The sequence below is a fragment of the Carassius carassius genome, chromosome 2 (assembly GCF_963082965.1).
Source record: "Carassius carassius chromosome 2, fCarCar2.1, whole genome shotgun sequence".
Classification (NCBI taxonomy): Eukaryota; Metazoa; Chordata; class Actinopteri; order Cypriniformes; family Cyprinidae; genus Carassius; species Carassius carassius.
Window position 1 is genome coordinate 43,417,204 of NC_081756.1, and position 14,121 is coordinate 43,431,324.

The 14,121-nt window shown below is 39.8% G+C and overlaps 1 protein-coding gene across 1 annotated transcript in view; it reads right to left on the bottom strand.

The window, feature by feature from the left end:
• Positions 1 to 3,546: 3,546 nt before the first annotated feature.
• The window catches only part of pkd1l2a (polycystic kidney disease 1 like 2a), a 29,206-nt gene continuing 18,631 nt past the window's right edge, over positions 3,547 to 14,121 (bottom strand). Inside the window, exons 15-41 of the mRNA XM_059516953.1 lie at positions 13,808 to 13,990; positions 13,591 to 13,728; positions 13,355 to 13,510; positions 13,146 to 13,270; positions 12,676 to 12,793; positions 10,882 to 11,013; positions 10,576 to 10,801; positions 10,299 to 10,489; positions 9,934 to 10,164; positions 9,698 to 9,799; positions 9,430 to 9,608; positions 9,172 to 9,318; positions 8,874 to 9,073; positions 8,369 to 8,613; positions 8,074 to 8,287; positions 7,259 to 7,713; positions 6,979 to 7,075; positions 6,740 to 6,880; positions 6,483 to 6,668; positions 6,039 to 6,369; positions 5,824 to 5,957; positions 5,614 to 5,741; positions 5,367 to 5,527; positions 5,035 to 5,245; positions 4,234 to 4,335; positions 4,010 to 4,141; positions 3,547 to 3,925 (exon numbers count right to left, since the gene is read on the bottom strand). Of these exons, the coding sequence (XP_059372936.1) occupies positions 3,800 to 3,925; positions 4,010 to 4,141; positions 4,234 to 4,335; positions 5,035 to 5,245; positions 5,367 to 5,527; positions 5,614 to 5,741; positions 5,824 to 5,957; positions 6,039 to 6,369; positions 6,483 to 6,668; positions 6,740 to 6,880; positions 6,979 to 7,075; positions 7,259 to 7,713; positions 8,074 to 8,287; positions 8,369 to 8,613; positions 8,874 to 9,073; positions 9,172 to 9,318; positions 9,430 to 9,608; positions 9,698 to 9,799; positions 9,934 to 10,164; positions 10,299 to 10,489; positions 10,576 to 10,801; positions 10,882 to 11,013; positions 12,676 to 12,793; positions 13,146 to 13,270; positions 13,355 to 13,510; positions 13,591 to 13,728; positions 13,808 to 13,990 (4,791 nt within the window). The 3' untranslated portion in view covers positions 3,547 to 3,799. The remainder of the gene's footprint in view (positions 3,926 to 4,009; positions 4,142 to 4,233; positions 4,336 to 5,034; positions 5,246 to 5,366; positions 5,528 to 5,613; positions 5,742 to 5,823; positions 5,958 to 6,038; positions 6,370 to 6,482; positions 6,669 to 6,739; positions 6,881 to 6,978; positions 7,076 to 7,258; positions 7,714 to 8,073; positions 8,288 to 8,368; positions 8,614 to 8,873; positions 9,074 to 9,171; positions 9,319 to 9,429; positions 9,609 to 9,697; positions 9,800 to 9,933; positions 10,165 to 10,298; positions 10,490 to 10,575; positions 10,802 to 10,881; positions 11,014 to 12,675; positions 12,794 to 13,145; positions 13,271 to 13,354; positions 13,511 to 13,590; positions 13,729 to 13,807; positions 13,991 to 14,121) is intronic.

The following is a 14,121-nucleotide window of genomic DNA, read 5'->3' on the forward strand; positions in this document are numbered from 1 at the left end:
TCTCATATTGTATATAACTAGCCAAGGCACTTGATTTTTAAGTTGCCTGGTCAAACAACCAGAGGCATTTGTAAGGTTGCAACGTGTATTCAAATGTAGCATATTGGATACTTGTGATAGCACTATGTGATGCCTAATCTCTGTAAATTAATGACTAGCACTTTCATATTATTCAGGTCTCTTAGCCTTCTGTATCAGACTGCAAATTTTTTAACTCAGTTGAAAACTATTTAAGAATTGGAACATTGTTACCTGAACGGTGACTTTCAGAGTTTTCAGAGGGCTTCAATAGTAGTGTGTGGCAATCATTTGCTGCTTGTAATGATAATGTTTTAGGCTCCAAAAGAAATGCACTTGGTGTTCGATCTGGATGAAGATATTGTTACAAGCACTGTAAGTCATTGGAGCATGATTTAAGGATGTCTCAAGCATTTGGTTGATGTATGGATGAACCATCAGTATACACATTAAAAAAAAAAACGCTTTAAATTTGATATTTTTTGATCAGTTCGCCTTGAATTTGTTAATTTGCCTTTAATGCAATTTGCCAGTCATTTGATATTAGTGGCATTTCTTTGCTATCTGGGCTGCACTTCCCAAAAGCTTCATTAGCGGCCTATGGTCGCAGTTTCTGTCATTACTAGCATAGTTCAACGATTCTGTTTCCCGAATCTGATGTTCCAACAAACATTAATTTGCAAACGTGTGGATGGAACTACAGCATGTTCCATTCTCTTGAATTTCATCTAAATAATATACATTTTAATTGATATATTCTAGCATGCAAATAATCAGGCCTTGTTTTAAGAGTCAATAAATGTCAGTGACGAGGGAAACTGTGATGAATAGGACATCAAGTAATGAAGCAATACAAATAGGTTCAAAAACAGCAATAGTGTTCAGAAGCCACGTTCGTAATGGCAGCTTCTCTGCAAAGCTGCTGACTGAACGAACCATGTTTGCAATCAAATGTCTTAAAGTGATTAAAAAATTAACCGCTTTCTGTTTGTGTAATTGACATTGATCTGACGTCACTATCTGTTCTGTCATTAATCTGACTTTAATTGTGATTTCTAATCAGTTGGGAGTTTATTACTTCACCTATGTGACATCATTAACATAAGTCCTTGTTGAACCAACATTGTGCAAATGACAGAGGTGCGACCATGTTAAGGAAAATAGTTGTAACTAGCTAATTAGTTTCTCCAAGAATGCTTTATACTGTTATAGTAAAGTGAGTTGGACCCCATGTGTGTAAGAACTGAATCAAACAGAAAACACAGCAGCAAGCAACAATAATGGGGCCTATAAAGAGTCCCTTAAGCCATGAGCTTAACTTCCATGAAAATGTGTCATGTTTTTGACTTCGTCTTAATCTGATCCAATATTTTTCGAGCTATTCCTGGACATTTTGGATGTTTCCATTATTTTACACACTGTGACATGACTGGGTATGTCCAATAAAGGAGACATCCGAAAGGTGCACTGCTTTGGAGGCTCCAAGAACAGTTTGAAAACTCCTGATCTTACCAAACTTTGGACAGTTTGGACAGTTCTTGTAAGATTAGCAAAAAGCTGTGAAAAAGTTTATGCCATTGTTTGGAACATGTGATGCACTGTTTTGCATGTACGTGGTGTTATATGGTGATAAGCAACATGATTTAAGGACAATTTATTCTATATTTTTCATGGTCCTGTTTACTTAAGTACACCAAAGCTTTAAAATATATCCTCACTTCCTGATTTCCATTCCTGTAGCTCTTCAAGATCAGAAATTAGAATCCCTTTGTTACACACATTATTTGGTGTATCAAAAAGCTTTGATAACTATAGATGTTATCTGACCCAAATGTGAAGCAAAATAAAAGCTGTAGGATAAGTTCTCATAGTGATGTACAGACTGTCCATCTTTATTATTACAATAATGGCTTTCATGTATTAGTTATGGCATCAGAGGCAACCTATTTCCTCTTCCTTGTCTTCTATTCTAAGTGTTGGTGCAGGTCAGCTCTTTAATGGATAACTGAAATAGGATGGTGCATCAGTGAAGCCTATAATGAGCAATATCATCTGTATTTAATAGGACAAACTGATGAAACGGCACTTTCAGAAAGTGGCTCTCCAGCATTAGAAATGGGGATCCCAGAAGTAGACAAATTATTTGGTGTATCAAAATTATCCAACCCAAATGTGGAGAAAATCAGATGCATCATGAGTGTTTAAAATGTGTGGTTTGTTCAAAATGGCAGAAAATGTGTGGGTGAAAATTGAAACCAAGTGCACTGAATATATTTCCAGGCCACACTGTTCAAAAATTATAAACCAGAATGTCAAAACTCAGTGGTGCTGGAATGTTTGAGAGACTTTAAAAATTGCTACCAGTAATGCCCTGTCCATTAAGTATACCAAATATCACAACCATTTTGCATATGGTTTTGAAGGCTATTCCTAAATTTGTGAAGCATGATGGATTTAATAGGTTTGTTGCCAGACCCTCCAAGTCCGAGGCCATGGTTCTCAGTCGGAAAATGGTGGATTGCCCACTTCAGGTTGGGGGAGAGTTCCTGCCTCAAGTGGAGGAGTTCAGGTATCTTGGGGTCTTGTTCACGAGTGAGGGAAGGATGGAAGGGGAGATTGACAGACGGATCGCTGCAGTAATGCAGTCGCTGTACCGGTCTGTCGTGGTGAAGAAGGAGCTGAGCTGTAAGGCAAAGCTCTCGATTTACCAGTCAATCTAAGTTCCTACTCTCACCTATGGTCATGAGCTGTGGGTCATGACCGAAAAGGCAAGATTCCGGATACAGGCGGCCGAAATGAGCTTTCTCTGTAGGGTGGCTGGGCACTCCCTTAGAGATAGGGTGAGAAGCTCGGTCACTCGGGAGGAGCTCAGAGCCGTTGCTCCTCTACATCGATAGGAGCCAGCTGAGGTGGCTCGGGCATCTATTTCGGATGCCTCCTGGACGCCTTCCCAGGGAGGTGTTCCAGGCACGTCCCACCGGGAGGAGGCCCCGGATAAGACCTAGGACAAGCTTGAGGGACTATGTCTCCTGGCTGGCCTGGGAACGCCTCGGGGTCCCCCCGGAAGAGCTGGAGGAAGTGGCTAGGGAGAGGGAAGTCTGGGCGTCTCTGCTTAGACTGTTGCCCCCGCGACCCGGCCCCGGATAAGCTGAAGATGATGGATGGATGGATGGATGTTTTCATGTTTTTTTTTTTAAGTGATTTTACTGTCCTGCTTAAGCAATATGAGGTTGAGACCTGAAAAACAATCACAAGCCACCTTTTTAATGTAAGTCCTTGAGGCGATTGACTGGGTGAAATTTTCCTAGAACAGAGACATTTAGTGCATGGCAGCAACTTTGTTTATGCTGCAGGGCATAAACAATGCCATGTATGATTCAGATCCCTTTATGAATAAATACTTGTACACAGGGTGTTGGCTGAATTAACTGTAAACTCCCCAGATTATTTTACTACAGGTTGTTTTTTAAAATTACCCTTCAAGAAAATAAAAATATATTTTCATCTTATCTACTCAGAAATGCTAATACCTTGATAGATGTAATGCATTAATGTAGTAGGACAAAAACTTTCAGAGTTGCATATTTCATGCTTAATATTTGTAATAATAGCACTAACAAACGTACAAATAAAGCTAATGGAAACATTCTGCAAGATAAAAATCCAGGGAAAAAAGCATTTTGAGATGTACAAGAACAAATACTAAGCATCCAAACACCAAAAAGGCATTTTACAATAAAGCTTACACTGACTGTCATGGTTATAAAGATGAGGATCATTTCTATGATATGACAGAAGCTGTAGTCATAGAAGCATCTGCATCAATTTGCTTTTTCTTGCACTTGATGCCAAGAAGACTGCAGATCTTCATCAGCATCAGTTCTACGATCTCCTCTTCTTCAGAAGGCTAAGGGTAAAAAGATAAAGACTGAATTAATTTAGAAAGGCAAAATTGTGGCACAGCACTGGATTAATTGATTATGAGATTTACAGTGGGTTGAAGTTGCTCTTCATTAAAAGCCACCAAAATCACAGATATAAAGAGGTTAAGAACTACGAATGTCATAAAGATGATGCAGGATCCAATCAGGAAAGCTCCCAGGATTGGATTGTAATCTAAAACCTGTAGGTAGAAGGAAACGATACATTGAACAATGTTAAGTTCTTAAACACATTAGCAGTGAGTACAAATTCAGTATAGGTCTTTATGTTTACCTCATCATAGTTAAAGATACCCAGTTGTAGACAAATAATGGTCTGTGCAGCCTCAAGCAGAGTTCTGTATGAATAGAGCTTCCAACCATACATCAAATTGCACTAATGGGATACAAAATTGAAAACTTTCAGACAAATATGAGTACAAATTTAATGTGTGTAGCCTACAAAAGAGAGATATGGTGGCAATCAAGATCTCCAGCAAATAGTGTGCATTTCAGTCTGTTCCTCGAGTTATTGACCAGTGGTCTCAAACATAGTTCCTGGAGGGCCACAGCTTTGCAGAGTTTAGCTTCAACCTTAATTAAACACACCTTAACAAGGTCGTCGAGGCCTTCAGGATTACTAGAAACTTCCAAGCAGGAGAGTTGGAGCTAAATTCTTCAAGGCTGTGGTGCTCCAGGAACTGATTTCAGGAACTTGTAGGCCAAACTCAGTTTCAAAAGGGACACAGTCCTGCAGAGTTTAGATTTAACCCTAATTAGACTCACAATGCAGCTAATCAAGTCCTTCAGGATTACTTGGCTGTCTCCAAAAGCAGAAAAATGCTGCCTCTGCAGGTAGCATGCAAAAGCAACAAGGCACCGTATCCAGTGATGGCGTAACATGCTGTCAACTGAAACCTTCATCTGATTTATCTTGTCATTGCCTGATAGGCCAGAGAAGCAACAAGTCAAATTTTGGATGCCACCCTTGAAAACTACAGGTAGTTGTGTTGGAGCAGGGCTAGAACTAAACTCTTCAGGACATCACCTTTTCTGGCTTTTTTTTATTTTATGTTAAAGAACATCACATACTCACAGCAATGGAATAGGCCAGAAACATGATGGTCATGACCACAATGAAGCCAGAGATATCTGACCATGCCCGCTGCAGCGTAGATGTGATCATGTGTAGTTTGGGGTTGAGTCTCAGCAGATGCCACAGCTTTATGGTGGCCAGCAGGACTAAGAAAGCTATCAGATAGCCCAGTACAGCATCTGCTGTGGCAGTCTCATAAAAACTGGCAAACCTGTTAGAGAAGCAGATGTATTAATTCTCAAGTATTTTGTGTATTGTGCAGGAAGTACAAGTCTAGTATTCCATTTCAAACATGCTGATTGACCTAGAAGAGCTGAAAGAGTTTCACTCACATGTCTTTGTTGTTTTGGTAGTACTCAATGTCCCGGTTACCCAATATTGTCCTCTTGACAAACACACATAATGCACTCCAACTTAGAATGATAATGGCCAACTCTAAGAGATTCCATTTGCTTCTGAAGTATGCCCATTTCTGCTGCTTCATCAGTTTGCCCTGTTAAATCCACAAAATACTGTGCATTAGGACTCCACTGATGCAAATTACGCCATTTTATTGTAATGTTCCATGAGCAAGCGGACCTGCACAAACATGTAGTAGAGAATGAAGAGGAAATAGATGGCCTCTGATGCCATAACAAATATGTGGAAGCCACCAGTAGACTGATAAAGATGGACAGTCTGAACCACACTACGATATTGGAATGCACCTATGAAAAAAACAAAATTACAATGAGTCCAACCTTTGACAACATGAGAATCTTTAAAGGATATAGAGAGGAGATGCCTCACCCACTCCCATCGTCTCAAAAATGAGAGTCACAATGCAGAAGAGGTTCACATTTGCATTATAAACTGTGAATTCCACAAAGATAGCCCGTGTATACACATCCAGCCAGATGTTGTCAAAAAGATACTGAAGAAGACTGTAGGACAGGAACGGACACATTAACTGTTGTAACTTCTTTTTTAAAAACTAGATTGCATGTTGTTATACATTATGCTACCTGCTTGCATTCTTTTGATCCGGGCCTAGTTCCACCACAAATCCTCCACCCTTATAAAGGGCCAGCCCACCCCAAACAGGGTTTGCCCGGAGTTTGGCCTGAGTTTGGAAGCGCCAAGCTGTGGGTACAATCTTAGAACCATTCACATTTTTAATCCGGTTCCACCCAGGACTGTAAGAGCCCATGTCCTCTGCTTCCCAGGAGTATGGGGCATGGCATTCAGGAACAGAGTACTGCATGGTCTTGGCAATTTTACAAGAGTCTTTCCTTACCCTAACCTGGCGGAAACGAGCGTTGCCAACAAGTTTTGAATTTCCATCTGTTATGAAGCCTGAAAAAGTAAAAAAACAAAACAAGGTACATTTAGCTTTATCAGTTCTATAAACAAGCAGTTTTTAACCTTGAACAAGTAGACAATGTAGACAATAAACACGTAAAGAATACCTGGATATTGCCCAAACAGATTACTGAGCAAGGAGGATTTTGCCCAATTTAATATATCTTTGTGGTTCATACTCTCTGAAATGCCATTGCTGAAACTCTGCCGGATATGCCGAGTGAAGTAGTATGCATGTGGATCTCGTTGACCATATGCAACCAAGAGAAGCATCCAAAGGAATCCCACATAAACTGCAATGTAAGATGGTGTGTCAAACAAGCCGTTTTTTCGATTAATGAAAGAGAATTTATGTTCTTCTTACTGAGGATCTCCCTGATGAGTGCAAACACTTTCTGCTCCTTGATCATGTTGTTTCTCATCTTTTCTATGTCTGTGGGAGGAGGGGGCTGATAGAAACTGCATGTGCTGTCTCTCCTGGCAATTCTGATTGCATCGGGATCATCTGTGGAAAGATATTTAAGCTGAGGTTTTGTCACACAAAAAAAGGGATAGTCAAATATGATGCTATAAATTAAGTCATGTAGCTCATGGTCCAATTACCCATGTTGGGTAGAGTCCCATCAATCAGAACATCTCCATAATCTTCTTGATCAACAGTTTTGAGTACCAAAGCAAAGAAGACTGCAAAGCCCAGTACCTAAAAAAACCAATACAAGCACATCCCGTCTGCGTCTCTGTAGCAGCAAAACATCTAATGGACAATGTCATGTAAATACAAGCTGCACGGGAAGTAGTTATGTACAATACACATAAATATAGAATCATAAAATACAAAAAGGAAGGCCACAACAATTTTTTTCCCCTATATTTCATCTCTTACTTTTACAGGCTGGGTGATGAAGAGGCTTTCGAAGAATGACACCACCATTGAGATGAGCCAACTGATGGAACGCTCCTTTCCATAGGTCAACCCATACATCATAGTGAAGTATGCTGAAACACCACTGGTGGCTATAACAAGAAACCAACCAACGAACACAAACCACCAGGGCAAGCCTTTCTGACTACACTTTTTGATGTCACCACTGTTTCTCTCTGTAGGGCTGGAGCTACGGGTATGTAGACCACTGACAGAACAGGAGGAGACATGAGGTTCAAGCAGGTTCTTCATGCCTTGGACCTGCAGTACTGCCTGATTGTAGCTGTTTGGCTTAGAGAAGGATGAAGGCCCCAGCAGTCTGAGCTCTCTCTCCACATTTTGCAGTTGTTTGTAGAGATACTGGCTGTAGACACTGTGTTTTTCATTTTGCTCTGAGCTCTCACAAAAATGGCCCTCTGTGATAGGAACAAAATAATATTGTTTCATATACAGTATATAATAATAATGTTTCTAATCATATGCTGCTCTCCATTCAAAGTTGCAGGTGGGAATACTCAAGTTGAAAATCTTTACTTCCAACCTAAAAGCATTCCAGTCATACTGCATTTAAGACAACTAGAACTTAAATTCTCCCACTTCCACTTGAAAATAACCAATGGAACATTCTTTCGTTCCACCATGCTGGATATTACATCAAAAGACTCTGAAGTCCCTGAAGTCGGGTAGATCAATTCCAAACCAACCAGGAGTTAACATATTTTGAAGTATGAGATGGAAAATTTGAAGTTCTGAATTGTCCATGTCCATGAACTCACCTTTCAGATTTACACACTCCAGGGGAGCTGAGAGAGTTTGCTTCTTTTTATAAGAGTCAGTGTAAAACTCGCTTCCAACTCGATTGTGTTGGCGAATTATCTCTTCAACTAGTGACAGCAGATTGTTGATATCTGTTTTGGTGGAGTCCAGTTCTGTCCTTGGAACAGGTCTTCTCATGACCTTATAGAGTGACTGTGCTATCCGTTTGATATCCTGAAAAGATATTACAAAAAATGTCTTAACACCACATCCATTATGAAAGAGAGATGGAACTATTCTGGGCCAAACTCTTGCCTTTATCACAGTGTCAGGTGTGATTTCCTTGTGATTGTTGTGTGGAGGCTGATTCGGAGACACACGTCCCATTTTGCCTTGCTTTTTGGGATCTATCTTTGACTGTTGCTTTAAAGATGATTCAGACTTTTTTTCTCTGGGACGAGCATTTCTGAAGATGCTCACAATAAGGAGATTGATAGGAAACATGATAATGGAACTCTGGATGCCAATCATGACCTGTTGCCATGTGAACTCAATCTGACCTGTAGCCCATTCAAAGATATAAATCACATTATTATGAATGTACATATGTTTGATTCAAGCAACAAATTTTTTTTTAATATTGTCAGTTTTTTAACCGTTAATGACTGAATCACTAAAATTATGGAGCTGTCTAGTATATAAAACAGGTGTGATGTGATGGTGTATGATTGTCATTCTGTGCCCAAGAACGACTTTAGCAAACTGTGTTTGAGTACAGTATCCTGTAGTCACTGTTAGATTAATGTTTTATTGGTCATACCCATGTCCATTGTCTGCTCCGAGGGGTCTGATGGGATACCCCAGAACATGATACTGGTCAACATGGTGCAGAGCAGCAGTGAAAAACAGCAGGAGACACGCTGTACTCGAGTAAAATTACTACTTGGGGGACGACTGATTACAGAGAACCAGATGTGACCATCACGGAAATCTTTTGCAGTCTTCATGAAGAACAAATTACTGTAAAGTTTAAAGACAATAAATTAAACATTAATGAGAAAATACCCATAATTTTGTACCACATATATTTATTACCAAACAATCTCTCAGCTACATACCTAAACCTTTTCAAGTCCATCTCTGTTGCTACAGGAAAAACTTTATCTAGTATACATTCTCCCAAGTCAATGGACAACCATGAGTTGCACAGGAAGTGCCACTTCTGCCCAGTCTCCAGGTCCTGTACCATTACCTTGTTAACATACCTGTAACAAATCCAGAGGGTCACATACAGAAAGTAATTAAATTACAGGCAAAAATCAACATGACTCCAAATAATCTGACAAAGTACTATGTGACATTTCTATTTATTTTACCAAGCAGGATGCTGTCCTGAATTGTCATGCCACAGCCTAATACTTTGTAGCTCTCCCAGTGAGAAGGGGATGGTCAGAATAAACATGTCCATTCCTCCCCTTTCAAACACTGGTTTTTCAGGGTCAGTCAAATGATGAGGTTCACTCTCTCCCTCTGTGCCCTGTAGAGTCACTGTCACCTGGAGCAATTTTATAGCAGTGTTAATACTGAATGGCACAATAGTGTTCCTGTAAAAAAATGCTGGAACAAAAGCTGGATGAAACTTACCTGAGAAGAGGTGGAGGCCCCACGACGATGCCCTGTGTTGATACTCAATAAGTAACGATATTCAGCTAAGGGATCATTGTCCTCCAGTACTGTGACCTTCACCTTTAAGTAGGAAGATTAGCATGAAAGTTTAACAATGAAGTTTTTATTTTATTTTTTTATTTTGTTTCAAACAAGATAAGGAATTACAAGTGTCAAATTGGATTTTCAACAGAACCAGGTTTCTAAAAGCAAACCTTGACTGCATCCTGAATATCCTTTCTTCGTGCCCACATCACAACCAACAGGTAAGCCAGGATGATGGCGCCTACAAAACACACCACCACTGGGTTATTGACGAAGGTTGCAAAGAGTTCAGCAGTGCGGGACACATCAACCATGTTGGGGATGACGAAGAAAGAGCTTCCAAAAAAGGTCAAATGGGTACATAGGCATTGAGTAACCAAAGTTGTAGTACGAGGGCCAACCTGAAAAAAGGTAAAAATCCTGTATAAATTACATGCTTATTCAGTTTAAAGGAGCTTTCACACAGGCAATGATTGCAGTAATAAAATAACTGTCATTGTGGATGGCCTTAAAAGACATTAATTGTTCGACTTACCCTACAGCCATCACCACTCCAATTGGCCTTTGTCTCATCCCAATACAAACAGTCAGCAGCAATGGTTGTGATGAAAACTGAGGTGTTTGTTGAATTCACCCCTGGACCAACAACAGGCCTCACCAGAAGGTAGTAAAGGCCTACTTCTATTGTCATTTCCGTAGGGTTAAGCACCCAAGTGTACCTCTCCTCTGCATCACACAAATATAACAAAATAATTCTCAATCTCTTTCCAAAAGTGTTCAATTCTGTTCATTTGTTTTTATTTGTTAATAACCTTCAGAGTTGCCATCTTGAGGTAGCTGGATCCAAGCTTCATAATTTGTATCGTTAGGGTAGTCCTGAAAACCCAGGAGCAACTGCAGAGGTGTCTCCTCTGAAGGGTCTAACTTGAAAACCAGAGATATATTGGGTGCGGTCACATTAATGACCACAGTGCTGAAGTTTGCCAATTGCAGAAGAGTTTGGTTAACCTCTGCCACCTCTGTCCTTGGTAAGAGAATCTAGGAAAAGAAGAAAATAAGTTCTGGGTGTTTTATGTTAGCCAAGCTTTTGGCCTTTATTGCTGGCAATCTCCTTTTACCTCAATCTCTTCAGTGAGGTTTGCCACTGGAATCACAGAGCCATTCATTTTGGTGAGAGATAGAGATCCCACTGATCCACTGATATGCACGCCCTCATGCTGTGAAAATGGATTTATCCCGAAACTTGTCATCTGTGATAGGTGAAAAGAGAAACTTAGTCTAATTTTTTAATCTTACCTAGGTGGGAGAGGCGTCCAAATGTTTCTCCTACTACTATTAACGCAGATTACATGCAACTCTACTTTTCATTAAAAAAGGGTGTGCCTTGCACGTCCTGAAAAGTGAAGCTGCGGGCTCTTTGAATGCCCCCTGGTAGCTGGCTACAGTACAGGTCATAAACCTGCCCTCTCCATGTAAACTAAAGGGACTTTAGTAAAAATAAAAAAAAAGAAATTACACTTCAAATAAAGTTTGAAGACTTTTTCCAAAAGTCGTTTTTTTTTGTCATTTAAGGCAGTTATCACATTGATATAAGTTCAATTGTTTATTTTTGTGATAACTTTTTTATCTAGTAATTTGATGCTATAAAAACGGGGCGTGTTGTTATGGTTTATTGGGTCTGTGGGAGTTTGGGTGGGAGTTTGATTCCACAGCTCCACCTCATGAAACTACTGCTCAGTCCCTGGCTCCAAACGAATCTACTGTGCAGACTCTGGCTCCAAATGACGTCATTTACTCAAGATGGCAGCGACCATAATGAGATGCTTTGGCTTTTTAAAAAAATTTTTATAGTGGAAAGAAGTGGAGTCGCATATTTCTTCTTTTTTTACAGTCTATGATTACAATCAGATGGATTCCACAGTAGCTGTGTGGATTTTGGCCTGTCTAGCAGACATCTCAGCATGGCTGAAAGAATTCAACCTAGCAAAGAGGGAAGTTCTCTACCCAGCCACTCCAACATTTCAGCACAATTCCACCATCCAGCTTTTCAATGATAATTTCAACCAGATCAGTCAGAAACCTTGGAGTAACCTTTGATGGCAAGAGAGCCAATGTAACACTTCTCTTAATCTCCCTTATTGGCTACTGTTTCAAGACACTGATATTGGGCATCTTTTTACCTCTACTCCCTCTTTACATTCCCTCTAAGAGCCTATCACAGAAAGGCACAAAAATCACTTTCCCAAACATTAACTGTTACATACTGGTGGAATGATCTTCACAACCATATCCGGACAACCAAAAACTCTTATAATATTCAAGAAACAGCTCAAATACAAAAACAAATTTTCCTTGAGCACCACCAGTGTCCTTTTAAAGTTGACTCTTTAAAAGAAATTCTATGCTTTTTCCTTATGTCTCTTCCCTGTTCTAGACTATGTTTGAAACTTTATTTATATGCACTTGTTGTGTTATTGCCTCCTCAGGATGAATCACATTTGTCACTTTGGATAAAAGCATCTGCTGAATTAATAAATAAATTCATGTAAATTTAACCTAAATTCAAAATTATGTTCTCATCAATTAGACTTCCTGTAAGTGTCAGGATTGGACCTGTTGTCAGGTGTGTCAGTTCCCGTTTTTCCTTATTTGGTCTTTTTCCGTTTAGTTTGATTATAATTGATTCCCTACACCTGTCTATTCCTCATTATCCTGCCTTTATAAGCCCATGTCCTTTTCTGTTCAGTTTTGTCGGGTCTACCAGTTCTATACATGTGTCTTCCTCCTGTTCTCCCATTTGGATTTACTCCTTTGTTGGATTAATAAAGACAATTTCGATTGTCCTCGGCTCCGTGTTCCAGCAGCATAGTGCGACAATAAGAGAAGAAAGATTAAATTGTCACTCAACTCACCCGTACATCTACTGGTTCATCTGGAGACAGAACAGAGCCCAGAGATGGGAGGATAAAACTGGCAGAGCATTTCTTCTGAATGTTAAAGGGCTGTTTCTGAAGTTCATCCGATGATATTCTAAAAAAAGAGCAAAATGAGTCATTTTATTTCTTTCTGACTAGCAATACCATGTCTTTATTTTAACACATAATAGAAAATGTGGTAAAATAAATATTTAATTTCATTTCCATTTCATGGCTTTTTCATTTCCTCCCCCAACCACCCGTAAAAAAGAAATCACTTTTCACGATCCAACAATTTCATGACCCATTTGTCTCACAGAATATCCTGTTTTGGAAAAAAATTTACAAATCTATGTTCATTGTGACATACAAAAAGTTACAGAATATGTAAAATTATGGAAGTAAAATGTGTCTTATGTTTGAGTTGAGACCATAAAGTCCTTGACCTACCAACGTTATTTGTTTACCTGTTGACATATAAACCAAAAACTGAAGAGCTGAGTATGATGGGCTCCTGGTTCACCTTTTTCCCAGCCAACAAGGCACTTTGAACATTGTCCACAGTGTTTAGTAAATGACTGGAGATCTCTTTCTGTAGTACAGGGTAACGAAAACAGTGTCAAGAATGATGGCTTTCAGTCAGAATATGGACTAAGGCTTGAGTGTTGTGCTGTACCTGCTTAGAAGTACTGGAAGAAACTTTGATGATGTTACTGGCCGCATCAATAATCGGCGTGGATGCTTGCAGTATCTTTTCAGTGAACTCCTTGCCAGAAAGCGTCAAGGAGACCAAGGACTTACTGAGGTTTGTTAGCAGATAACTAGCCTGTAACTGTAGCCAGGGTGAATGCGTTAGGAGAGATGTATTAATACCAATGTATATTGCTACCATCTGGATGGTTAAAGAAGTACCTGAGCAGTGTCGGTCAGCTCATGTCCCTTTGTGGTAAGGCCTGAAACCACAGTAGCACTCATCTGCACCTCTGCTGTATTCTTTGGGGGGAAGGAACTCGTGGCAGCACTCAAACTCTGCAACATCTCTTCTCTCATCTTCAATTAGAAGAGGAATACTTGGTTAAAAAATGGGTATATAAAACATTTCTGAATGTGCATATTACCTATGGACTACCTCTTTTTTTACACTGTCATGCTGTCCTTCCGGCAATGCATTATTTAGTTTGTCGGACACAGACTGGAACATCTGTGCCAGTGCTGCCCCAGTGAGTCGACCTTGTTGCTGCAGCTGAGACACGTGGCTGGAAACCAGCACCTGGAGATCTCCAACTGTGTGATTACTACTGTTGTCCTTTACCTGCAATGTGATGCACAATTTTTATTTCCACAATTCTGTTGTTCTGTCTATCTTGACTGTCATTCTTTTTGTCTGAATTTCACTCTGTCATTTTATCTGTCTGACTAATTTCACGGTCCCCATAACCTGGT